Source organism: Athene noctua, chromosome 14 (assembly GCF_965140245.1).
Source record: "Athene noctua chromosome 14, bAthNoc1.hap1.1, whole genome shotgun sequence".
Taxonomy (NCBI): Eukaryota; Metazoa; Chordata; class Aves; order Strigiformes; family Strigidae; genus Athene; species Athene noctua.
In genome coordinates this window covers 4801841-4829089 of record NC_134050.1, presented here as the reverse complement: position 1 = coordinate 4829089, position 27249 = coordinate 4801841, and the positions used below count along the sequence as shown (strand labels likewise).

The 27249-nt window shown below is 39.7% G+C and overlaps 1 protein-coding gene across 2 annotated transcripts; it reads left to right on the top strand.

Moving 5' to 3' along the window:
- The first annotated feature begins 13060 nt into the window (after window positions 1-13060).
- ARL14EP (ARF like GTPase 14 effector protein) lies at window positions 13061-20797 on the top strand. Of its 2 annotated transcripts, none has more exons than XM_074918571.1 (4): window positions 13061-13225; window positions 17203-17709; window positions 18699-18829; window positions 19376-20797. In XM_074918571.1, exons 2-4 carry the CDS (start codon window positions 17287-17289, stop codon window positions 19602-19604), a joined length of 783 nt encoding a protein of 260 aa, XP_074774672.1. In that variant the 5' UTR covers window positions 13061-13225; window positions 17203-17286; the 3' UTR covers window positions 19605-20797. The 2 variants fall into 2 exon arrangements, with proteins under 2 accessions (XP_074774672.1, XP_074774674.1); XM_074918573.1 differs by having other exon boundaries at window positions 13061-13261.
- Window positions 20798-27249: the final 6452 nt, after the last annotated feature.

The window sequence follows — 27249 nt, the reverse complement described above, 5'->3', positions numbered from 1 at the left end:
GACAAGAACTGAATGGAAAAAGTTTTGTGAAACACGCACAGCAAAGAAGTAATTGTAGTGATTTATCAGTTTATAGCCAACACTAAGCATGTTGCTCTGTGAGACCAGAAAGTAACACCTTACACTGATGGAACATCAACATGTGACTGCTGACACACCTCTGACTTGTTCATTAAGGACAAAGTTAATCTACAAGGAAAAAGTCAAGTCAGTGCTTCCGTCACTTTCACCCCTGCAATGGGTCTTGTATAACGCATTTGAGCTGACTTCTATTGTATTCTTGGCCCTCTCCCTTTGTGAACTTGTGACATTTCTGAAGACCAGAAGAGAGGGGATAGAGAAAAGCTTGGCATACTGAACCATAATTCAGTGTAAATAAATACAGTTGCTACCAGAGTTTCCCTCACATAGAGAAATTATTCTTCTATACTAACTGCTGCCAACAATTGCATTTCATTGCTACAAACTGTTCTGCTCAAGAGCAAAGATTGTAGGGAGACTTTATCTAAAAGCATGATTTGCACAACATTTTGAAAACATTTGAGATTTAGGCTGTTAGCACAATGAACAGTCCCAGTAGTCAGAAAATTTTCTCTTCTGTTTGACTTACTATGTTTTAGTAGCATATGCCTTCTTCTTCAGTCTTCTCATCCTAACTTGTTCATAGCCAAAATGTTGACTTTTGGATAAAAACTGAGTGGATCAAGACTCTTGAAATTTAATTTCTTAGCTTATGATTGTGTAACATTTTAATATGAATAAGGTATTGTATAATTTTATTTGCAAATTTCATAAAGTACTGAGAAAAGCTAAGTAAAGGCCACAGCCTCATCCTCTGTTTTCTCTAATACAACAGTGTGATGATTCCCCCCCCCCCCCCCCCCCAGTTCTGGGCATGCATTATTATTACATGCCAATTTAAACTTGTTTGCTTCAGTATGTGAGCCAAACTAGAGTTGGTAAATTTATTCTTAACCCAGTCTCTATAAGCTAGTTATCTCCAAACTGTTTTCCACTTGCTGCCTTGTGTTTTCTTGAAGCAGTTGTTTTGACAAAATAACAAGAGTATAGAGTTTGATAACAACCACTGGTCTTATCTAATGTTTTAATTCTTACATGCCTACATTCTGACTCTGTGTTCATAAAATTGCACAAAAACACAAATACACAGCTGGTGACCAGGAAAGTATTCTGCATGACCTACTCAACAAATGACTGCTACTTTGTAAACTAAAGGGAAAGCAATCATTGTACTGGATTTTCTGATACTCACTTTCTAAAGTTAAAACATATTATTTTCCTGCTATTACTTTCCCTATTTTGAGAAACCAGTGTACCTTGGCTGCCAGAAGGACTAAAGCCAGATTTCTCATTCATTATAACTTTATCAAGTGAAATTAACCACAGGGAAAAAAATTGCACTAACTTCAGAGCTGTGGTCTCTTCTGTTACCACCATTTATTTTGCTTCTGCCCTTTTTTACGGTTTACATCTTTCTCTTTCCATCCTTTCTTCCCCAGTCCTTGAGTCTTACTATCTTGCATTCTTGGTTCATATCAAACTTATGTTCTCAGTCAGTCCCCAATGTTCCCCCATTTATTCTGTTCCAGTCCAGCCTATTTTCTCATTTTGTGTTTTCCTCCATTTCCTTTTCTCCTTCTGTTCATCTTACTAAGTTTTAGCACATTTTTTTCTGCTCTAACAGCTAAACATTTTGTAAAACTCAAAAAGGTTTCCCACAGGGTTGCACTATACAGGCATCAGCCTGCTTGTGCTTCTGCTTTAAAAAAAAGATAGTTCAGACTTCATTTGGTGCTCGGGGAAATCCTGAAAAGGACTGGATGGCATATACAGTTTTTCTATGCAAATGACTATAACATAGCACATTACCTCTTTTCTGTTAGTCATGGTGCTAGCTGGAGAGTAAAGACAAGTAAAAAAAATACCCATCCTACTTGGTGGTATAAATAATCTATTTCCACACAAACTTTCTTCTACTTTATTTACGTTTGGCATTATTTTCTGATGCTTTCCACTATTAAAAAAAAAAAAAAAAATCAGTGCTAAGACACAAAACCACATTGAAAACAAACTGTTAAATACAAGTCTGACCTAACTCCAGAATACTCGCCCTGATCCAAGCACAGTACACAGTGACCATATTTCACTTCACAAAATTAGCTTCCCCCTCCTTCTGCAATGAGCCACCAAAAGAATGTAACACTGTGTAGAGTACAAGTTACCTCATGGGAACAAACACAGAACAAAGCAGATGCTTTGTACTTCACTGTGTTGCATGACTCCAAAGAGTTTGTGGCTACTAAAAGAAAAAGCACTTACATTCAGAGACATCTGATAAATATACAAAACATGAATTTATGAAAAGATATTCTCCTGAGACAGAAAACCATGGTTTCACTCCATGTCCCTTACTTGAGAAGCCACTAATCTGAAATAGGATGAGCCTACACACTAGGGTCTTTCAAATCTCTCTACATTTTTCAGATTCAGATTAAAATCGAGATTAATAACATCTCTTCAGTCAGGTCAATACATAACAATACTGTAACAATTCCAGAAGAAAATTTCCAAGATGCTATAAAATATTAATAATACAAAGTATCCCTTTGAGGTAGAATTTAAAAGTTGCACTTGTACATATGACTTGGGTTTTCAATAGGACACTTATACAATGTTAAGGACTTGTGATGTGCTATGGAATTTTCCAAGGACTTCCTAATATTTCAAAATCCATAAAAAGCATGCTTAGCATTTAGAGTAAGATTCATAGAGACTTCTAAAATTTTTCCACTTGTTATAGTACAGTACCATAAAGAGGCTGTATGAACATAATATACATAAACTTCAAAACAAAGGGGAAAAAAAAGCAATATAAAATACCATAAACATAGATATTACAGGAAAGAAAAGGAAATTACACAGAAGGAAAACAACATTTTGGTCACAGCCCATTAAAGTGAATAAATAAAGAAATGTTCCAGTGGTAAGTTTATATATTTAAAATGACATGAATTCAAGATGACAAATGGCGCAAATGTTTGTCTGTTATAGCTGGAGGATAATAAAGACAGGAAAACAAAACAAAGCATGTACAGAAAGGAGAATATTCATTTCAAACATCTGAAATATCAGCCTAACTCCCTCCTTCGTAAGACTGAGAAGTCTTTCCATTAGCATACTTCATAGTTAGTGTCACTACACAATTATGAATGTATTGTAACTAAAATTAATGTATGTATCTCAGTCCTACCCACATTTCAAGCACAACTGTGGGCTCTGCAAGCACTTCCCAGCTTTTCAATCCTGACTACATAGGTGGCCACCATCCCATTCTTCTCTTTTGAACAAACCCAGACGTGGTAAGATTTGTCACACGTTCCAGCAGCTCACTTTGTCTGGACAACCAGAGACCACACCAAGCACAGTGGAGAACATTCCTGGTCCAAGACGCTCTATTATCTGTATACAGTGTGTGAACTTTGGTGTTCAGGTAGTCAAGTTTATCACGTACATATAAAGGAGGCTGTAAGTGCTGGGAATGGAAAGAAAATCTTGTTTGCCAAAGTTTTAAGATGATTTATCAGCTATTGCCCTTCCTTAGTTCCGCTCATCGGAGATCTCAGAGAAACAAACACCCTGAACCAATAGCCCGTCATAAAAGCTTGAATAAACAAGAAGGTACAAAGCAGTTCAATTGTCTGAAAATGACATTGTTCCAAAGTAAGGAAAAGGAGAAAAAGTCATTAACAATTTACTAACTATTAAAGTTCAGGAAAACGACTCTCCAAACATAAACTGATTTAAATGGTGAATAATTTATTTTTTGAAGTAAGCATGTTTATAGACCACAGTAAATTCACTTCCTGACACAAAAATATATTTAAGATATGATAGTGACAAAGATTTCTCAGAAAACAATGAATGCTTATATCAGAAATATTATTGGGGAAAAGCAGAATTTTGTCAGAAATCAAACAGCAGACTTACATGCTGCAACTACCTCCAATACAGACAGAAAACCATTACAGATAAAATGATAGCAGGTCATTATTGTGAAAGTAGTATGCAACTTACCCAGGGAAAAACTTAAAAAGAGTGTTTGAAGTTGGTAATAAAAAAATATTAAGACATGCATAAGCAAACTCAGCTCATGGTATGGGCTGCCTTAACAAGCCATTTGAGGATATTCTAAGAGAAGGTATTCAGCTAGAGTGAAGAAACAGACTCTGGAACCCTGGAATTTCAAAGCAACTCACTACTGCGCCTGCTCCGCAGGCCTAAAGCAGATTCCACCTGATCCTGGGATCGAGGGATTGGATACACACACTGAGCCTTCCCTCAGCGCTTTGTGGGCACATGGTGACTCACTTAGAGGCCCTAATAACCAGGACCTTCCTCTTTCCCCTCAGCTACAATGCTGGCACTGGAATGAAACTGAAAAACCTAGAGAAACAAGAAGTCTCAGTGAAGTATACAATGCCATTCCCACCTCCCTCCATAAAGAATTTTTAACTGTGTGTTCCATGGTATCACCATCTTGTTCTCTAGCTTTCAATAAATGCATAAGACAAAAATTTCTAATTTGAAAAATAAAAGCTTATCATTACTGTCAAAACTAAGAAACTTTCTCTAGGCTGTCTTCAGGATAGTTATACCTTTTCAGTTTGGTAATAGATTTCTTTTATCAATACAGCTGCTGTTATTAACTCATTCATTACCTCAGAAAGCTGAGGTGTCCTCTTTTAGGTATGTTACTTGGATTCAATAAAAGTTATAAAGAAAACTGTTGCTGTAACTTATACACTACTGTACAACACTCTGGATAAACTTGATTGACCTAGTCTTGATTGACCAACTCACAAACTGGTTTGTTCCAGCATAATAAGTAACAGTAGTGGTTTGGCTTTGACACTCTCAAGTACATCAACAAAGTGGTCTTAGGTTGAAGATGTTTTATTGTGTTCTTTGAGGGGGATGGGAAACACTTGAATTTTCTCACATCATTTATCAGGGGCTTTCCTGGTTTACCTTTCAAAACAACAGACAGAGGATAAAACATCCAAAATCTGATTATTTAAACATTTTAAAATAACGCAGCCTAATACAATATGTAACGGTTTTACATTAGTTTTTGGAAGTTAAAACCCACTATGTTTAGACTGACTATTTGCAATATTTGCTGGTACCTGCTAGCAGACCTATCAGTTGCAGACAAATGCAACATTTTCTCTCCAAATACATAATGATGCATGAAAACCAGGGGGCAAACAGCGTGGTTTTAGGTCACTGATTAGTCACAAGGCTACAAAACTGCTGGACAGTGTAACTGTCTCCCATGCTTTTGAGGGAAAAAAAAAAAAAAAAAATCAATCACTCCCTAATGTAAAAATAGAAAGAATATAAATAAACTTGATTTCAGTACAGGTTTCATGGGATAACTGCCTTGTTTCTGTAACGATTTCAAGGAACCATGGCAATTCCCATAGCTACTGTTGATAAAAAAGTCTGATGTACAGTGAGTCACAGAGCAGAATGCTGTAGAACCAAAAAACCTACTTGTGCTCCAGAGTCCCTTACTGCTGCTCTTGGGGCTTTCTAATCCTTCTGGATACTCCTCAGACTGCTCCTGGCTGTATCACTGCTGCCCACACGAAACAACAGCAGCAGATAACAGTCAGTGGATTGTACAAGGCTCAGCAGTCTCTTGGTGACATCCCTGTTACGAGCCCCTGGTGAGCAGCACAGCTCTCTAAAGGCTGGCAGATGGTGCCTCCACACCATAGAAGAGAGTCACCCACCGCTATCACCCGGTGCCTTTTCTTAGCTGCACTGGTTGTGACATGGGGAGCAGACTGGGCTGCTTTACTCAGCTCCAGCTTCCCTCCTGATGTGACAGAGATCATACACAAGCGTTTCCAGGACATGGCTAATAATCACTGCTAGCTATTTGTGCTGGATAGGTTTTCCAGACCTAGGACTTAACTACAGTCCTTGTCAATAGCTGGTGGCAGCTATACAACCAACATGACTAGACCTGAATGCTGAGCTGTTCATTTCTTGTCCTTAACTTTGGTGTTGGATTAAGACAGCCTTAGAGCTTGTTCTCTGTGGCAGACAGCATAAAGGAAATGCAGAATAACCACAAATCAAGCCCTGCTATTTAATAGGAAACAATCATGCAAGACTTCCTAGAATGATGTATGACCCATAAACCCACACTCACATTCTGACACAATGCCCATTCACGGGCACATATTCATTATCTGTGCTGTTTGCTTCCTTGTACAAAGAGTGCCTTGGGAAGAGTAACAGAAAAACAGACAAATTATTGAGCATACAGCAATGCAAAAACAGTTGTTTTCCCTATTTAAGTCTCCAACTGCCAGGTTAACAACCTTCATTTTCCACCAACCAAGCATGGAGAGGACATTTTTCTTAGCAAAGGACAAATCCTAAATTTCTTGAACATATTAACCTGTTACCAGTGAGTGAGAGTTAACTGGTGTTAGGTATGTGCAAGTATAAGTTGCTCTCTAAGAGACTAGAAAGAAGCTGAATGACACTGGGTTTAATAATAGCAAAACCTAATGTCCCTGCTTTTTCAATCAGAAATAAATTCAATACCTTTACAGATGGATAAAGAAAACTCCTGAAAATCAGCACCATCTGAGACACAAATGCCAGAACAAAATGCTGTCTACTTGGGGCCTTCTAATGAGATCCAAGCCTGGCAGAGACACTGCACCAATTCCAAAGGACAGCAGACATCCATGTTTCTAAGCACGTTCTCTTCAGCCCCGAAGCAAAGAGCACAGTAGAGCAACACGGTGATGCTACATCATCTGTGAAGCATGATGATGTAGCTGATGATGCTCAAACAAGAGCAGATTGGAAGTAGCAGCCAAAATCCTGCTCAATGCACAAAAAAAGAAAGAACTCACTGAGCAGACAGACAGAATGTTCCAGGCAATAAATTTATAAAGACTACCAAGAAATCAGCCTGGAAAGGGCAGAAGATTCCCAAAGAGGCATCCGAAGTCAGATGCCAGTAAAGCAGATGATTCTCATTGTGACACAGTAAGAATCAAAGTGTTGTGAGAATTTTAGGATTTTTTTTCAGCCTGACAGAATTTCTATTATTTCTATTATTCAGAAAATGCAGCATGATATGAGTCCAAATATTCCAACATTTGTGGGTCAGAATTTCAATGCAAATTTTGAAAATATTCCACCTTTATAACACTATCAAATTAAAAACAAACCACAACCAGGCCAGAAAGTGCTTTAAACTAGTATATGCATGCTTTTATATCCATATCTTACAAAATAGAAGTTATTATAATGTTACAAAATATCCCAAGGTACTTTTTTAATTATTTAAAAAAAAAAAAAAGCATTAGCTTTATGGCAATATCCAGACTTTCGGCAACTTTAAGATCTTGTGTGAAAGAAACGCCGTGTTCTGCTGGTGACAAAATATTAGTTCATGGCTCAGATAAAATGCAGCAATTGGCATCACATTTTTTACAAGGAAAAACTCATGTGGGCTACTTATTTACAACTCTTTTTATGGTTTAGTGAATGTCTTTATGCCTGTATTTGAGTTTTGTGGGCAAAAGCGTGAAATCAGCACTTACCCTTGTTTGTAATAAAATGTATTTATTTGTCATTCAAATGAAACTGTAGGTCCTTGTAAAGGGTAAAGACAAGTCAACTTAACAAACGGCAAGAGTTTTGCATTTTCTTAACAAAGAAAAAAAAAACCATCAATTGGGCAACATAATTCTCTAAGGTCCTTTTCTTTCACCCTTCCACAAACTGATGGTTTTGTTCCACAAGCAATATTTAAACAGAATAATACTTGCTAGCGGACTGTAATATTCAGTCACAAAAGAAAGGAGTCCCCTGAGCTGGGGATCCTCATAGCATAAGGGAATATACAAGCTGTAAGAGTGGCAGCTTCCAAACACATGTTAGGATTGAATCCAAATCTGTCACCTGTTTTCTCCCACCAATTCTTTATTTATGATTATCAAGAGCCTAGTAATTCACAATAACCCTTTCAACTAATATAGCCCCCTTTCTGCTTTGAGTCTTCCTACTTATGCAGCTTCAAAGGTTCTGGACTGCAAAACTCACACGGATTTTGCCCCTTCACAATGAATTTACTAGGGTAAACCTTGATAGTAAAGGTTTTCTTTTTTCCATTTATACCTAAGTGCTCCTTAACAAAACTGTCATCTTTTTCCTTCCTCTTTCCCTGATGCAGTCTTTATCTCTGACTTTATGTTTTTGAAAGAGCACATGACAATACTACATAGGAAAAGAATAGAAAAACTCAAACCAGACATCTATGCCTACTCAGTGTTCCAGCACAGTTCTAGGAGCTAGACACAGAGACATACTTGCCTAAAAACTTTGAAAAAAAGAAATAGTATCTCTGGTTATAACAAAAATATATAACCTAAATTAAATGCTTTTTTTTCCTTATCAAATATGTCAAATGTAATAGTATGCAAATTTTATTGTTAAATAACATGTTTAAAAGACACTTCATGCAATACAAAAAGTTCTGTACTAGTGGAGTATCTTATACTGTTTCACTTCAATAAAAACCAGTTTAACAGCATCCTCAAACTTGCTTAGATTGAAGAAGAAATTACATTAAACCTCTGACCTGTAACAGCCTTTTGCTGGTTTCTAGGTCAGTCTCCCTGGATATTATGTTCTGGAAGTTTTCTACGAATAAGCTGTAAGTTCTTAAAACAATGCTGTTCACATGATAGGTAAACTTATGCAAAACAAAACCCAAGTAGTGCTTCTGGAGAAAAAATTACCAAAAGACTTACTTTTTGTGCTTTCTTAGGTAGTCCTCTCCTGTAAAAATTTTTGCTTGACTTGTCTTTGAGCTGAGCTACCTGGAATTTGTACTGTATTGAATACAGTGCTAATATCATCTTTCTTCTGAGTCTATCCCAGTGTTTTCTGCAGGTCAGTAACCAAACTGTCTCTGCTCCAAAGTCTGGAAAATCAGGGCAACAGAAAGACGCAACAATTTTTAAGTGATGATATATGTCAATGCTACTTTATTCAGTTTTGACAGGTGAGTGAGGTACACACTTATCACCGAATCTTAGCAAGCAGACCAGAACTGGATTCAGAGAGTGTAACTTCTACTACTCTTCAACACAAAATCCATTAAAAATTACCTTGACATACATATTCCTTTGCAGCACAAGCTCTGACAGTTTTCAGATGCACTTATGTATGAAAATGGCATATGGACTCAACCTGCATTGGCAGAGAAACAAATTTAAATTCCAGCCCAGTGTTACCAAAATATATATTTTCACCACATCTAGTCTAGCTCATGATCCTGTTACATTTCATCTTCCATATCTAGAATCCTTTTACTCTAAACCCCAAACTTCTCCCTCATTAATTCCATTTACATAGATAAAATCTAATGAGATGAACCAAACACAGTGTAAATCCACTTTTGATGTGGATGGCAGACTTGTTACAAGTTAACTCAGATAACCTGAAATCTGTACCCAGCCCTATAAAATCAGCCTCACAGACTGACACTAACACTGAAAAAGTGAATACACACACCTCAGTGCTCTTCCTATATTTATTTAATACAAATTGATGTCACAACCTGTATCTCAAATATCTCCTCTCATGAATTATTCCCCTTCATTAATTCCACACATTTCATTCTAAGCAGTACAAGCCAGCAGAAGAAGCCTTATTGAGCCTCCTTGTATGATAGCACTTGGCAGTCTCTCTGTCATCACTGAACCAATGGATGACTTAAGCAATATATATGGAATTTATAATGGTAAGATGGAGAAACAGAAAATGGCACAGCCTACATGCTGCTACTGTCACTTTATGATTAAAGCTTTATATTTCTGTGCTTTAGAATCCTGGGTATGTCCTGAAGCAAGTATAGAATTATTTCCCACCTTCACAGGCTTTTAATTATTTTCAGACAACTATTCCACCAATTCTTCAAAGCTGTTGCAAAAAGTTTGATGAAAAGGCATCCTGATTTACAGTCTTACATTTTAAATGGATACAGACAATTTTAAAATCGTATTTCTACCTGAACATATCCTTTTGCTGATCTCTACTAGTACTGACAAAAGCTACTGTGAATAATAGACTGCAAAAGAAAAGCCCTCACTTTGATGCTTCGGATCTTTTGTGCAGTTTCTAGCATTTGTGCCCAGCTGGCTTCAGTACTTTATTATGCTAAGAGGTTTTTTTTCTAATGGAAAAATATAGCAGAGTCAAAGCCATAAAAAACTACTGCCAGGCCTCAAGTTGTGTATTTTTAACTTTCTTAGCTTGGTTGGCTACATGTTTCAAGCCAGTTGTATTGTCTTTTAACACAAATTTAGTTTCTTTTAGGCTTGGATATTTGCCAAATCCAAGATTCTGACATAGCTTCAGCTTAAGAACACTTCCAATAAAACCAGGCTCAAAAGCTGCTTGAACCACAACTTTAACCACCTAGATCCACACCCAAATATTTATGGTGAATCAAGACTGGCTTCTAGTCATTATCCTAGCTCAGTCCTAAAATCATTTATTTGTTTAGAAAGAGGTGTCAGTTGTTGCCATACTATCCATCAATTGTGTCAAGCCCTAAGTAATGAGCATGGTACTACTCACATTTCTTTTACTAATATTAGTATCCATGGTTCATGAAAATTATTTTTTTAGGTTCATGCTATGCCTTTCTGCATTTGCTCTGACTATAATTCAGCTTTCTTACTATTACCATCCACGGAAAATCTGCTGGAAAGCTAGTTAGTAATTATTTAGTTATAAATGACTGGGGAGGGAGACTTAAGCCCCTAGCGTGACTAACTGGGTGGCCTTAATTTGTTGCTAATGTTATCAGGCTGTGATATACTGATGTACTACAGGCAGCTCTGACCAGGCAGAAACATATAGCAGATGATCTCACAGATCTTTCCTGTCTCATTGTGTAATAACCCAGCAACATGCCGTTACTGTGCAGGGCAGGAGTAACACAGGTAGAGCAGCCCAGTGCCTAACAAAGCTGCATGTCACATCTCATGTATGGGACAGGCAATGTTTTCAAAAGCCTATCCCACCTTTGAAGAAGTTTGGAAATAAGAGTCACGTGCTCTGAACAATTCTGGACTGAATCCAAGCCGGAAAGAGAGCAACCTGACAGAAATAGAAAAAAATACTCTTATCCAGCACTTTTTTCTTGTAAGCTCTAAAATTCTAAATAGAAATAGGTAAACCAACAAAACTTTGTATAGGCATTCCGTGGTAACTGAATGCTTTCTTTTAGATATCACTATCATTACAATTTTAAATCAGCATCAGTATTATAAATTTAAGGTACTTATTAGGACACTTCTGTATATTATCATTGTTCCAAAAACTCGAAGAACAAGTAGGGTGTGGTGTCACTATCTAGGTGTGGAAGAATAAGTAAAAATTTCATATCTCCTCCTTTGAAAGATCCATTGTAATGAAAATATTATAGAATCAATATTCAATAAACAAAACAAACCCCACAGACTTTGGAGAGACATTCCAGTGATGAAGAAACAGGGTTTTTTCTTAAATGGAGCAACAGATTTTCAAGATACCTGTTTTATTTAAAATAAGTAACAGCTTCAGGAGCACTGATTTTGGGGCTGGAGGGGTGGGGTGGAATAGTGTCTTGAGGTGCCCGGGAAAAAAAAAAATACTGACTTCCTGAGATTGCCCTAGTCTGGTAACACTAAAAGTTCTCCATATTTTGATTAGCCAGTCATCCTCATTCAGTGTCTAACAGCACCTGTGGTGCTGGCAAGCTGGGGTGTGTGTGTTTGCTGTGCACCCCCCTGCCACTTCCCTCTTGTTTCAGCACTTTCACCAGGGGAGGGAGTGGCTTCACAGAATCGTCTATGTTGGAAACAACCTTGAAGATCATCCAGTCCAACCATTAACCTCACACTGACCGTTCCCAACTGCCCCAGATCCCTCAGCGCTGGCTCAGCCCGACTCTTCAACCCCTCCAGGGATCCCGGGGACTCCCCCCTGCCCTGGGCAGCCCATTCCAACGCCCAACAGCCCCTTCTGCACAGAAATCCTTCCTCAGAGCCAGCCTGACCCTGCCCTGGGCAGCTTGAGGCCATTCCCTCGGGGCCTGGCGCTGGGGCCTTGGCTCCAGAGACTCATCCCCCCTCTCTGCCCCCTCCTGGCAGGGAGTTGCAGAGGGCCAGGAGGTCTCCCCTCAGCCTCCTCTTCTCCAGACTGAACCCCCCCAGTTCCCCCAGCCGCTCCCCAGCAGACCTGTGCTCCAGACCCTGCACCAGCTCCGTTGCCCTTCTCCGGCCACGCTCGAGTCATTCAATGGCCTTTTTGGGGTGAGGGGCCCAAAACTGAACCCACTCAGCGAGGGGCGGCCTCACCAGTGCCCAGCCCAGGGCTCAGATCCCTTCCCTGTCCCTGCTGGCCACACCAGTGCTGACACCAGCCAGGATGCCACTGGCCTCTCCCCCTGGGCACACTGCTGGCTCCTGTTCAGCCGGCTGTCGATCACCCCCCAGGTCCCTCTCTGACTGGCTCTCTAACTCTAAAAATCTCTGCGGGCTTGCACAGCTTCACCTCCCCACTTGTTTCTGTACCTTTGCCAGCGCTCACACATGGCAGTAACACACTTGGAGCACGCACTGCTCTGGGTACGCTCCACTCTCCCGGCACAGCACCTGGCCCTTCGCAACAAGCGAAGCCGCCCCTGAGGTCACTGCCCGCAGGCCTCCCCCCCTAGCCCCGGCCAAGCCCGGCTGCACTTCTCTCATCTCCAGCCGTGCCCAGGAGCGATGGCGCCGCAGACGGGCCCCGCCAGGCCTCACCCCCCGCGAGGCGCGAGGCTTTCCCGCCCTCAGCCTGCGCCCCCCGCCACGCCCGCCTCCGCCCCCGCCAGCGGCGCGTGCGCAGCGCGAGCCCAGCGCGGCACGTCGCGCACTGAAGCGCCGCGCGCCTGACCACGTGACCGCCGTGCCCCTCCCTCCGCCGCGGCCGGTGTCGCCGTTTGTCCGTTCCCAGGCGGAAGCGCCGAGCGGGTGAGGCGGCGGGCCGGTGGGGCCGTTAACGGCCGCCACGAGCAGTGCGGCTGCCGGGTGTTGGCGTCCTGGCCCGAGGGCGGAAGAGAATCCACGGCAAGGTACCGGGCAGCCGCCTGCTGCCCGAGGGGCCGCGGGTACGCGGACGGCAGCGGGAGGGGGGTGCGAGGCGACGGGCCGCGCCGAGCGGCCGCGGTGGCACCGGGCCAGGCCCCGCGGAGCGGCCAGGCCGCGCTCCGGAGGGGCCGGCTGGGGCTGCGGAGGTCCCTTCCCGGTGGCGCTCAGGCACTGTGCGTCGCGGGCCGGCCCGCCGCTCGCCCTCCTCTGCGCCCAGCCGGCCTGGCAGGGGGGCTTCTTGGGGGTTAGTGCGCTCCGCAGAAGCGGAGGAACGGCCGGGCTTTCCGCTCTCAACAGGCAGCCCTGGCCTGCCACTGTCACCGACTGATGAGGGTCTGCCGTGCGGTGACGTGCAGCCGCTGGACGTCCAGCGTCGCGTATTCAGACAAGGGCTCACATTTGTAATTTCAGGACTGTTCTTTCCCTTCGACTTCTTATAACCCAGTGCTGCCACTCTGTAGCTTCCTCCATCCTTTGTTTCTAACGGCATCAAGAAGTTAGAAAACCCTTGCTAAATCTCTGCTAGGGCATGGGGCTTTTTGACCACAAGTGCTTCGCTGTGCTGATCCTCAGCGCTGTCTTCTGCTTTAGGTTATTGTGTTTGGTGCAGTAAGCATTAATTAATGATTTCACAGGTGTGAATGCAAGCCGTCGTTTTGGTATTTGGTTTTTGAAGCTTTCCTGTTTCCAGCAGAGAGAATTTAAAGGCAAAGTGCTGTGTACCATTCCCAAGGGGAGGAGGGAAGAAATGCATGTGAAGTTTCTACCAAGAATTTCTACAAATCAAATGGATGAGCTACATAACTTATGTCACCAGCATACTACTGTTTGAACAAACTGTGGTTATAGACTTGATGTGCTTTCTCTCTATTTAATATAGTGGTATTTCAGGTAGTGCAACTGTCAAAACAGATACCTGCCAAGGATGACATTGTAATATTTTTCTATAAAATAGAAAATAATTATTTTCTAAATTAGAATGTCTTCCAAGAGTTCTGACTTCTAATACATCTGCAAACTTTGAAAATTCAGATAATCACTTTTGTATTGACCTAGTGTGCTTCCTCATTCACATACATAATCCTCACCTTCTGCAGCAGGAATCAGTCAAAAGTACACAGCATTTGAAGCAAGCTTGGTGCATAGCCTATACAGACCTCTTGGAATTATTTGGCATTAGCTAAATCGCTGTTAAAATGTTAACTCAGCTGCAGCGAGCTTTGATCATACACAGTTCTAGTTACCTTAGTTTGAAAGACAAACTTTGTGCACCTAATGAAAAAAAGATTGGTTTTGAGTATAGCTGGTTCACTACAATGGTAAAGTTTGAAGATGGTCTTTTAAAGGGATTTTAAAAAAATCATTCAAAGTCAGTACTGCAGTAAATAGTTGAAGGCATTGGAACTTTTATGTAGTAAAACTTAACAGCCTCAGTGCTCAGCAAGCACCGAGAATAAGAATTTTTAGAACTTCATGAACATCTACATTTTACTCCTTATTTGTATTATTCAGATATGAAGAGCTGTGCCAAGGTTGAGAACTTCAGGAGAGATCTTAGTTAAATACAGACATTTCAGTGAAGAAGTGTTCAGATAGCCTAGCAATTTAGGACTGGACTAGTTCTAGTCTTTAAAATACAGGATTTAGGTTTTGACCTGAGAAATCAGTATTGAGTATTAGAATACCTAGTCTTTCTATTTTCAGGTAACTTGCAGAAAACACAACCTTTTTTGGTTCTTGCTTTATTGTCAGAACAAAATACACACCATTTTTTGCAAATTGAGGTGTTAATAACATTGTGCCTTTACATCTGGGACTCTTTGTGCCTCTTATTATTCTTGCTTTAAGTGTGAAAGCTGGAGCATTCTTAACAGTAGGCTGAAAAAACTTGTTTAAAAATAGTTATACTCAGTTCTGTCTTGCATCAGATTTAAAATTATACTTTCAAACAAGTTTACTGGTGTATAGCCCAGCATATCATTTATATTTGGATCAGTTAAAATCACCAGACAATAACACATCCTGTGCAAGACCTTCATGTTACTGTGCATGCAGTTTAATATACGGAAATGTAATGTGTAATTGTTTCAGATACACACATCTGGTTTAGAAAAATAGAAGTATTACAATCAGGAGGATTTCTGCTGCAAAAATGTTCCAGGCAGTGGCTTTTCAGAGTAATTTTTAAAAGCTTATTAACTTTTCACTGTTCCCTGTTAAACTTTTGCACTGCTGTGTTCATATTTCTGTATATGGGATAAACTTAACACATTTCACGTTGTCAGGTTGTATGTGATGCTGTTTGCTTTTATTTTATTGAAAGTAACATCCCAGATTTTTTTCATTATACAATTGGCCAATACTTTTATTGATTAAAAAGCCATATTACCCTGTTCAGTGGTTAGCACAAATAACTGTGTTGTGGTTTAGCCCCAGCTGGCAACTAAGCACCACACAGCTGCTCACTCACTCCCCCGCAGTGGGATGGGAGGGAGGACTGGAAGGGTAAGAGTGAGAAAGAAACTTGCAGGTTGAGATAAAAACAGGTAATAAATAAAGGACTTTTTTTAAAAAAAATATGAGGAAAAGGAAAAACAAAACAAAGAGTGGAAAATAAAACCCAAGAAAACAAGCCAGCAAGTGAAAACGATTGGTCACCACCAGAACAATGCCCAGCCATTTCCTGAGCAACAGCACCACCACTGCCCCCCAGTCTCCCCCCTGCCCCCCAGCTTTATATGCTGAGCATGACACAGTGTTGTCTGGGATATCCCTTTGGTCAGCTGTCTTGGCTGTGTCTGTCCCCTCTCAACTTCTTGTCACCCCCAGCCTATTCACTGGTGGGGTAGTGAGGAACAGAAGAGGCCTTGATACTGTCTAAGCACTGCTCAGCATTTAGCCAAAACTTCAGCATGTTATCAACACTATTTTCAGTACAAATCCAAAACATAGCCCCATAGAAACTACTATGAAGAAATTAACTCTATCCCAGCCAAAACCAGTACTCTGCTTACGAATTTGTCTGATTTTGTCTTTGCAGAGTAGCGTGTATGTGAACATTAACATCCCAGTTAGGTTGTATTCATTGTATTTAAGGTTTACAGAGGTTCCAAAAGCAAGTGAGTTCCTTTCTTTTGGTAGAAATTTGTCTGCCATATTGCAGTAGAAAATAGTGCAGGATGGGCTCAGGTTCTGATGTGTTAGGGCCAGCATTGGATTTGCTACAAACTTCGGCATGAGTGTGAGACCACTCTGCAGCTGCTAGCTTTGTATTTGGTAACTGAATTAGTATTTAACTTTAAACAACAGCCCGGTATTTACATCAAACAGGCATGGTGCTCAGTTGGAGAGAGCTGCACACAGAGGCCACATGACCACAACTGCACAGATGTAGAACCACCAATCTTTGTGTATGCCCCAGGCTGTCCCTTGAAAAGGCTCAGGTTGATCCTCTGTGTGTTGACTTGCACCTGGTATACACGGGAAGAACATGCAGAGAACTGCTGTTGGATGTGAATTGCTATCTGACATCAGACAGCCTGCGCAGCCTACTTTCAGCAGCTTTTTTCCCCTAAAACTACTTGGAAACAGGATGGGTGAATTGTTTAGCCATCAGCAGTCTCTTCCTGTGGGCCATCTTCACAGCTGGTCTTGACTAGCAGGGATTGTGCCAAGAGAGGGGGGCCCCCAGGAAACTGATGACCACAGCAAGCTGCTGTCTGAACAATTCATCCACCTGATACCTTGCTCCCAGATGCTACTAAACATGTTGAATTTATATTTACTGTAGCTGGGAAAAAATGCCTCAAAGGATACAAGATGCATGGTTTAATTCCAGAATTAAATTTAGTGTATTTAGTCTTACCTAGACTAGAAGGCTATATTTTCTTTACATGTTTTTTAAACTGTTTGCAGATAAGGTTTGGAGCACAAATCTGATTGATTTTAATTCTTTTTCTAGGGTGATCTTCCTAGAAACTATTAAAGACTTCAAAGAATTCATTTTGGGCAAAATAAGTGAAATAAGTTGTTCTGATAACATAAAATGGATCCTTGTACAGTTGGAACTCAGCTTCAAGCTACCAATGAATGCCATAAGACCTATTACACCCGTCACACTGGCTTCAAGGCTAAGCAAGACATACCTTCATCTGATCTACTGTTACTTCAGCTTAGAACAGGAATAACCCTTTCAGAGAACAATACAATCTGCTTCCACCATGCAAAAATTTACATTGAAAGATTTGAAGATTTACAAAAATCATGTTGTGATCCCTTTAATATACACAGAAAACTATCAAAGAAAAACTTAAGAGCAATTGACTTAGATGATGCAGCTTTTCTAAGTGCCAAGTTTGGAAGACAGTTTGTACCTGGTTGGAAGCTTTGTCCCAAATGTATGCAGATAATAAACGGAAGCGTGGATGTTGAATCTGAAGATCGCCAAAGAAGAAAACTTGATTCAGATGTATGTATATGGATCAGTTTTCCCAACCCCTCTTAAGTCCTGCAGGCTATTGGAATTGGGCTTCATACAATTCCTACATAAAGAAATTCCGTTTAATAGAAATATGAAATGGTGTAGTCTTAGATATGGGGGAGTTTACTGTATTTAAACCTTTATTTGGAGGGCCTTAAAAAAATCCTTTTCCCTAATTAAATATTATGGCCTTTTCAATTCAAAGGTTTATGTCTGCAAGTGTGACTTACATCTCATAAGTTTACATAAATACCAGACTGCTGCTGGTATTATAAGCTGTTACTCAAGTCTTGTAAAAAACAAGCTCGTGTGCTTAAAACTGAACACAGCAAAGATTGCTTCTAAGCATGTTGAGACAAACTTCTTGTTTAGTCTCTTCAGTTTAAAAAAACCAACCCTTTCTCTAGCAGTTCATTACTAAGTGAACCTGGACTGAGGTGAATTAAGTGTACTCTTGTGGTGTCTGAGCTGTGAAGGCCATGGCCTTTGTTCAGGGGCAGTAATGAACTGATGTGGGAGGATAATGCTTTAAGTGCTGAGTCTGGATGCAGCTTGTACCTCGTTGGATGCACTGTTCAGGCTGTATGCAGGCAATCAGTAGAAGTATGGGCAAGTGCTCATCCACATATGCCCTGTAACAAAGCAGAATTGCATTCTAGGAGCTGTTGTCCCTTTCAGTCCAGGGGCTGTTGCCCAACTCTATTTTTTGATTACGTGTCAGTGTGTTTAGGAGACTAATAAACTTCGACATTTGAAAGCATTGATTAAAATTGCTTCCATAAAGCTTGTATTGTTGGGGTTTGAGACTAGTACAGTTCTCCGGTATAAAAATTTTAAGACAAGTTGTTTCTCCTGGGAAATTCAGTCCTTAGAGTTGAGGTCACCAATTTACCTAAGTTATTACTTAGGCTTGACTGGACATTCTCTTATGAATTTAGGTTTGTATTTGTAATTAAATGAGGTTTTCTGTCTTTCAGGGGCGTACAGCTAAGGCTTTAAAGTCTCTACAGTTTACTAATCCAGGACGACAGACTGAATTCACTCCTGAGACCAGTAAGAGGGAAAAAAGGCGGCTGCAAACAAAAAATACATCATTTAATTCAGACAGGTGAGCTGTTTCCTGTATTTACATTGACTCACTTCAAAATAAAATAGCCTTGATGGTCAGCGTCCCGAGGTCCTTCCAAACAGTTTTCTTTGATCCTGCAGTTTAACAGAATTGTTAGAGATGGGTAATGATAAAAGCCTAAAAATACTTTTAAATCAGGATGTGCGCACCCTAAATGATTCTGCACAACTTCCTTTTCTTTTATAACATGTAGCTATAATTCAAAGTAAATTAAGGGAGCATTTCACATCATCTGAAAGGTAATCTGAAGTTTATGTCGTATAACTAAGAATACTCCCTAAGTTCTTGAATGAATGTGCTGTTAAAGAAATAAAACCTCATTCTTGAAATTGTTTCAGTAGCACTGCAGTGAAATTAGCACTGAGAAATGTTGTCAAATACAGTAATCTATATACCCCTTTTTAACTAAGAGTGTTAAAACAGACACCTGAAGAAAGCAAACTTCTGTCCACAACAATTAGCAGCTTGACATCAAAACGGGTGGTTTTTTTAGCATGGAAATAACTGTTGTTTTTCATTATACAGGCAAGTTATACCATCTAAGAGTAAAGTCTACGATAGCCAGGGGCTGCTGCTTTACAGTGGGATGGACCTCTGTGACTGTCTTGATGAAGATTGCCTGGGATGTTTCTATGCTTGCCCCAAGTGTGGCTCCAACAAGTGTGGAGTTGAATGTCGCTGTGACCGCAAGTGGCTGTATGAGCAAATTGAGATAGAAGGAGGAGAAATAATTAAAAATAAGCATGTTGGATAGTGTATATGCACATTACACGCTCTGATTAAACACAACACATTCATCATTCAGTGGTTCAATGAAAGCCATTGGAACTTACCACAGTGTACATGAATTATATGCTTTCATGTTCATTTTCAGTATGATTATGGAAACAATCATACTACTGTCTTTTCACACTTCATTATACCTTCTGTCTTGTTAGTCATCCAGGTAATCTCTCCTTGAACAGTCTTTCACAATATGTAAGTGCAAGGTACAAAACTTCATGTATATCCTGAGCCATTCGCTATCGTTTCATACACTGCTTTGTAGAGTGTACCATCTCCATGTATCCCTCATTTTTCCTCCTCTAGTATGGTTTTGAATCTGTTTATGTGAGAGACTGAAAGTTCTCAGTGACTTACGTGTTGTATTATAAAGCCCTCTCCAGTATCAATAGTGAATGCTCTATCTTCTACAGATTATCCCAGTACAGCTGATAAATTCAATCTTGTTCACTTAAATGGATTCAGAAGCATCTAGGAGTTCAGTTACTGGGATTTAAGATCAAGTTATCCTTATTAATTCAAGCCTCACTGTTTAAGTGTTATTAAACTGTCAAGGCATTGAAGAATATGTTAATAAGTACTGTTCTGTTGGTTTCTGTATAACAATTGAAATACTTTTGCTGTATTTGGTATCAGTCTATAATTGGACTGGTACTTCTACAGCCTTCTCCCCTTTTTTTCTTGTTTTTAAGGTAAAGGTTTACATGCAGCTGAAATGAATTTCTGTTCCCAAACTAAGAATATCCAGACTGCTACAAAAAAAAAAAAAGTTGAATTGAAATTGTTTGGTTGATGCATTATCCACCCTGAGAACATTAAAATTTTACAATATAACAAGATTTATGGAAAATAAATTTTATAATTGAAATATTAGTTAGATTTAGTGTTATTTCTTGGTCTTTTGGCTAAATATCCTATTGCTGTGATGGAAGATCTCTGTGTTTATCAGGTCACATTTATTTGAAAATACTGTTAACTCTTAATTTCTGAAGACTTAGTAAAGTTGTATAATCTTTGCTATTGGTTTCTTTTCTGTATCATGAAGGTTGTATCGCTAAAATCCAAAGCTGTGCTTTGGGTTGTACTGACCTCTGCTGGTCCTAGTGAAATGTGAGCATCAATTTACACTACATTTTAATTAAATCTGCTATGAAAATATACAGACTTTCTCTTTTGGTCAGATTGTTGGCTGTTCTTCCAATGGATGTCTCTCGTTGGCCTTGAGCCATTATGTGGGTTTGTTTAGGGAGCGCAGCACACCCTTTACACTTTTCCAGATAGCATCACCACAACTGAGTAATAGCCACAGCTTCCCTTACATGCAAGTGGCATTTAATCCATTTTACAGTGTTGACTACAGAGCATGCTTATCCTGACACAGCGATTAATCTTGCATGCTGGATCCATTGGAACTGTTTCAGCTCCAAATCAACCTTCGAAATTAGATTAAATGAGAGGGGGAAAAGCTGGTCCAATCTTGTAATTCTTACATAGTTGTTATTTTTTAAATTAGACCAGTCAGCAGTACCCATTGTTAACAAAATTAAAAGGCTTCCAATTGCTTGATGGATATAACATCATTTAAGTCCACCGTTAGACTTTGGATTCAGTAACTGTTAAAAACATTTCACTGAGGTGAAATGCAAGTCTACCAGTAGCTTAAATTGCCTAGAGCATCCCATTATTAGAACTGTATTTCTCCATCTCCTTTAAGTCTCTCATTTTACAGATTCACCAGCAATGAGTACTTTCTCCAAATCACTCGTTTCCTAACAAAATGCACAGGACTGCTCTTTGACTAAAAGCTTGCACTAAGCACTGGGTACTGTTGACTGCTACTGAAACTAGAGGAGACATGCTTTTGTCTAGTAAGACAGGAGGTTTTGGTGTTGGTTGTTTACATGTCCTGCTTACATATTTAGGACATTTCCATTTAGCTGCATTTTCTTAACATGCTTAAGTTGTAGTGTGTTACTAAGTTCAACAGTATGTTTTTATACACTTCCATGTTCCTTCATCTATTTTTCTCTTAAAAGACATTGTTGCAAGTCAGTCTTTACCATTTTGCTAGATATAAAATGCTAACAGCTATGAATTTCTCCAATTTTTTCCATGTTTTTATAAACACCAAACATCCCATCCATATAATACACAAGCTGTTTTTTTTATCATCATCTAAAAGTGACTGCATACTGTTCCCAATAGCATCTGTAGTTCCCCCATCTTTCAGAATTACTCTACAACTAAGCCTGTTAAACAGTATTGTCTTTTAATACAGCCAAAGGAAACTGCATGCATTAGAGAAAAGTCAACTGCAGATATACCCCAGTTACCATGTTAAAACTTGCCTTTTGATATTAATTGTAAAAGTTAACACCTAGACAAAATTTACATATTCAAAAGACAGAAATCAATGACAATAAAAGAATATGTTTTAAGAATAATACATATCCTATGGACCGGTAACTTCTAATCAGTTAAGCTCATAACTCTTAGAAACTAAGGAGAAAAATAAGAGAGATTAAGAGAAGTTAGAAAATAAGGAGACTAATTTCTGAATCTCTTGCCTGACCATTCAAGATAGCAGAAACAGCAGGAAGTAGACAGATGTACATAAAAAAACAATTTTATAAATCCAGAAGTCAGAATTAAAAGCATCTAAAGGAAAAAAGTAAAACTAAGGTGACTAAAATATATTATATCCCCCTCCGATTTCAGGCCCGGTTTAGTGTTCTTTTTAGCCTTTTCATATAGGCCAGACTCAGTACTGGGTAATATGTTACCCATATGTTACCCATATTAGCCAGAATGGACCAATAGACATCTGCACAAGAGCTCACTGAAATCCTGCAATAGCTACACCGAGGTTAAGTGTTCAGGTGGATCTCTGTCAGTTGTTACGCGACAGAAACAGCTACAGCTTGGTGGAATCAGCATTAAAGCCTTTGAGTTCTAGTCCCATGAAAAAGTATAAGCATACAATCTTCAGTTTCAATTTGTTTTCCTCTAAAATTAGAGTCGTATGTTTGGTTATATCTCAATAAATGCAGAGTTTCAGCATTTTTCAGCTGATTTCTAAGTGAAATATAAGATGTACAGACATGCAGTAGCTTGTCCCTCATGAGCCAGATGATTTTCCCCAATAATTCTGCAAACATTCACCTTTATACTGACTTCTAACCAGTCAATATCATACTAATGACAACTTACTTGAAACAGGATTAAACAGTTTTCTCCAACTTTAAGTTACACATGGTTTTAAATCCTACTAATATTAGAGGAACAGCTTATTAAAAGGTTTATATTCGTATTTAAATATCTTTAATTACAAGTTGCATCTAATATTTACCAATGTGGAAAATGTGTCCAGAACTATACTGATATTCATTCACTGCAATTAGTTTTCAAATTAACAGCTCTCCTCCAAGCTCATATTAAAAAAATACCGTAGGGAGGTGTGAATGATTGCGATTAAACTGCCCAGTTCACTCTTTGTAGGAGTTTTGTTCGAACCTCATCATTCTGCTCTGAAATAGGGGGGTTACATTTTAGAAGTTCCTCATACCCAGCAGAGGGCGTCAGCTTACTGCAAACCTGACCATGAACCTCTTAAGAGATGCATCCCCAGTCGTCTGAGCAGAGGGAAATTCATTATTCAACAGATTGAGGAATCGAGCCCAGGACAAGAGAGGTATTATCCACATCTGTGAGGTCAAAATATAGCAGACTCAAGTACAAGATTAGCACTTCAAGATAAATTTATTTGCTTTTTGGTCTTTATAAAAGCTTCCCACCCATCTCCCCAGTTACCTTGCTGATTGTTAATTCTTTAAGTAGAGATCAACACATTTTTTATAAATGCATTTACAATTTACAGTGTTCACTATGAAACCTTAGTTTAGAGCTTCCACCCGAGCATTCCCTTAGAAATTCAGTATTAGGTAGCTAAGAAACCCACTCACATCAGGGTCCTGCACTCATCAGCAAATGGAAAAAACTTTCTGACATCCACACCAGTGCTACTGCCAGTGTGCAATCACAGCTGAATAACCACATGCGTCCTGTTTCCCAGACAAACGGGTAAAATACTCTGACAGTATTTTATCAGAGTAGCTACAATAGTAACCAGAAGAAACTTAGCATAGACTCTGGTAGGCCAGGGTGGGGAAAGGTGAGAGGGGCAGCTGGGAATGGGAAAAGTTTCCCTGGCTCTCCTTCTATTACTAAGTGGAAAGCAAATTGTCCTAACTCTTCTCCCCTCAGCTTCCTCTGGCAGCCCTTCACATATACTCACCAGCAAATTAAATCGGTAGAGCACGCTAAATGACTTACCCCTCTTGGCTCTAGTCAGGGCAATATTAACAACTAGAGTGCAATAAACTCAGTTCTCCGTCTTTCCCATAGGTGACAGCACTATCTACTATAACCTCCTAAGAGTAAGCAGTGATTTAGTGTCCATGCAGAGCCCTAGACTGCAAACAGAAAAGCAATTATCTTCTGTCATATTCTGATTTTTTTCCTTGTTATTCTTCCATTTGTTCTTGCATTTAAACATATCCCTACCTACACTAAATCATTCATTTTAGTTACTGAAGTAATACCATGAAGCAGACAACATTAATTTACATACTTAAAAAAAAAAATCCAATAGCAACAACAAAACAAAACAAAAAAAGTCCCAGCAAGCACCAGCTAAGCACCCCAGATGAGCAGCTTACCAGAAAAATCAGAATTTTAAAACTTCTTAGAGAGAAATCACTGGGAATTCAAAGATCCTACTCACAGCTCTTAAGGCCTCATAAGTCATCTAAAAAACTGGAACTAAGGATCCATTAACACAACTACTTTCCTTAACAGCAGAAAAATCAGATTTTACAGACTTTTAGTAGCATAATGTTTCCTAAATTCAGTATTTCTTGTTCTAGTTCATCCTTCCTAAAAGTACCTGATAATCCAGATGTATTAAAGAGAATGAGTTTTCTCCTCACTTCATCCATTTTCCATTACAAGTTTGTAGCACAAAAAAAAATCCCACCATCAAACCTCCACAGTGCCTTCTTTCTTCTGTTTTATAACAGAGTAGTGCTCTCACAGGTAGTTGGCAGTTTCCAATCAGATGGGCTGGATCCTGCCAGTTGACTTCAACGTTCCTGGAACCTTTCTCCTGACAAGAAGCTCTTCTTAAAAGTTATTAATTAGAGTGATTATATTTCAGCTGAGTTTTCAGTTATTATCTTTGTGCTGCTTCCTGGGAGTTTCAGTTCAATCTCTAAGAGAAAATTCAGAGTTATTACTCTGTTACATATACTTGTGCAGTATGCCTAACCTCCAGCCAGGAGGTAAATTGTACAGGCTACTCAGATCATCACTGAGGGAGCCCCAGACCTCAGCTATACTCTTCTATCAAACCAGTCTGTCTACGTATTTCATTGGCAATAGCAAGCTGTTCTGTCTCGGTAGCGAGCTCATGTTATCATCCTATTGACTTCAGTGAAATTGCTTAGGTGGGGAAGTGAGCCAAGCAAATAGATGGGTCCTGCACCGGTGAAATGCATCATGCTAAAATGCTGAAGCTGATGGGACTGCTCAGACGAAGACACTGTTCACCCTCACCTCATATGTATGCTTCTGTACTGACACAGGAGGAGAGCTTGTGCCTTACATGTTACGATCTTAAACAGCCTGTGGAAGGCAGCTACGGAGCAACCATCAGTGTAAAATCTCCTTCTGTTGCTGGGGTTCCAAAATAAAATGTTTGGGTAACCTTTACAAGATTTTCCCCTAAAGACCAGACCCAGAGAAGCCTGAAGTCCCTATGAAAAGTTGTGCCAAATGCCTGGATCTGGACTTAAGTACTTGGGCTTCCCACTGGAGTTCAGAGTCAGGCTTGGACACAGACACAAGGCAGCCGAACACAGAGAGGTCAAACAGATGACTTTTCATATGCTTTCCATTGGATGTGGTCATAATAAACTAGCAGGGTAGAAAGCACACAGTAATTAACTTACACTAATGAAAATTGGTTGTATCTCTAGGCAAACCCAGAATTTTATTTTTCTCAAGAGGTTTTCTTCCTACTGTTGTGTTTTGAATTTGGTTTTGCTTTTATCAAAAAAACAGAAAGGCACAATTTATCCAGCCTAGTCTGTGCCAACTATCTCTGCTTTATGACTCCCCTGTGTTACTTTCTTGTCTGTGAACTGCTGACTCTTTGAAGTAAAACATTGGGCTAGATCTTGTTTGGAGCAAATGAGAATGCAGGGCCGCTGACAAAGGACATCCATCATAGGAATTGCTGCAGAAGATGTCTGCAGTTTCTCCTCCTCCAGTGTCAGTGAACTGCAACATCCAGCTCTACATTCACACACCCCCATCCCAACCTGGTACCTCCATCCCAAACCGGAGTAACATGCTGAGCCACAGTTTTCCTCATGTGCTGTCTGAGCACATACCAATTCCTTCGTTTTAAGTAATATTTTTCTTCCAGACTGGCAGAAGCTAACCCACTAACTGTACCTGTAATTCTTTGGGGTTTGTTTTTAGGGTTTTTTTTTGTTTTTTTTTAATTTAGTTTAATTTTTGGTACATAATGCCCCAAATAGTCTAAGGCTGATTCAGATCCTGAACCCCATTAGGTAGTTTTTACTTAGCCCAAACCTTGATCAAACCCTGTGTAAGTACATATAGGACTGTATATGCAGTCCAAACTAGTTGGAGCTCACCTCTCAGAAACACAAGGTGCAGATGACACTGATTAGAGTGGGTTTGTTTGAAACCCTCCAAGAAGAGCTGAGAAGGAAGATGCAAAACCGCTTTTCTGCCTAAGTGCATGTTCTGTATTATAATAAAAGGTATGAGTAAAGGGGACCTCTGTTTCATTGACTGTTATTGACCTTAACAATTGTTCAATAGTTAACTGGAAGATTGGAAATTATCCTTCTGCATCTTCTGCTTCAGTGTAATCTGAAAGGTCCATTCATCACTCAATTACAGCTGGTAGCTAGCTTGGTATTCTGATACTACCATGTGCAACAAAGAGCTCTCCTGGAGGAACGGAGCTGCAGCTCTTTCCCCCATTACATCTCTCCTTTCCTCTGTCTCTACTCACGTCACAATTATTTTTTTTTTATAGTGAATTGAAAACCCTTGCCTATCATCGAGCACCAGTTGATGATGCTTCTCACATGTCAGAAATTGCTACTGACATTTCAATTTTGGTTTATTTTTTCCCCTTTCTTTGATAGTATTAGAGAGAACACTTATGTTTGAATAAAAAGCAAATAATGCATGTCAGAGTATGCATCAGGGAATGTCAAATTGTTTTTTTTCCAATTCCAACTCTATTTCAAATAGGGTAATGCAATTAAAGGATAATTACTAAAAGTGCAAAGCCAAGGTTGCGATCAGAGATGGTTACCCTTTCACTTCCTGTCTTAGTAAATAAAACATTCCCGTGGGGCAAGTTACTCTGTATAGCTGCAGGTAGCCTAAAGAAACCAAATGTCTGGCACTACTAGTAGAGTGGGTCTTTATGTATAAACTACCATATTCCAAAGAGAGGACAAATATAGGTGGCTTTACCACTGATTAATAATGCCATCAATTCATTTCAGGAT

What these genes read in the sequence shown, in the direction of transcription:
- ARL14EP (XM_074918571.1), top strand. Translation starts at nt 17,287, where the DNA reads ATGGATCCTTGTACAGTTGGAACTCAGCTTCAAGCTACCAATGAATGC. An exon ending in GAAGAAAACTTGATTCAGAT is followed by an intron (nt 17,710 to 18,698) that starts GTATGTATATGG and finishes TCTGTCTTTCAG; the next exon opens with GGGCGTACAGCTAAGGCTTT. An exon ending in ACATCATTTAATTCAGACAG is followed by an intron (nt 18,830 to 19,375) that starts GTGAGCTGTTTC and finishes TTCATTATACAG; the next exon opens with GCAAGTTATACCATCTAAGA.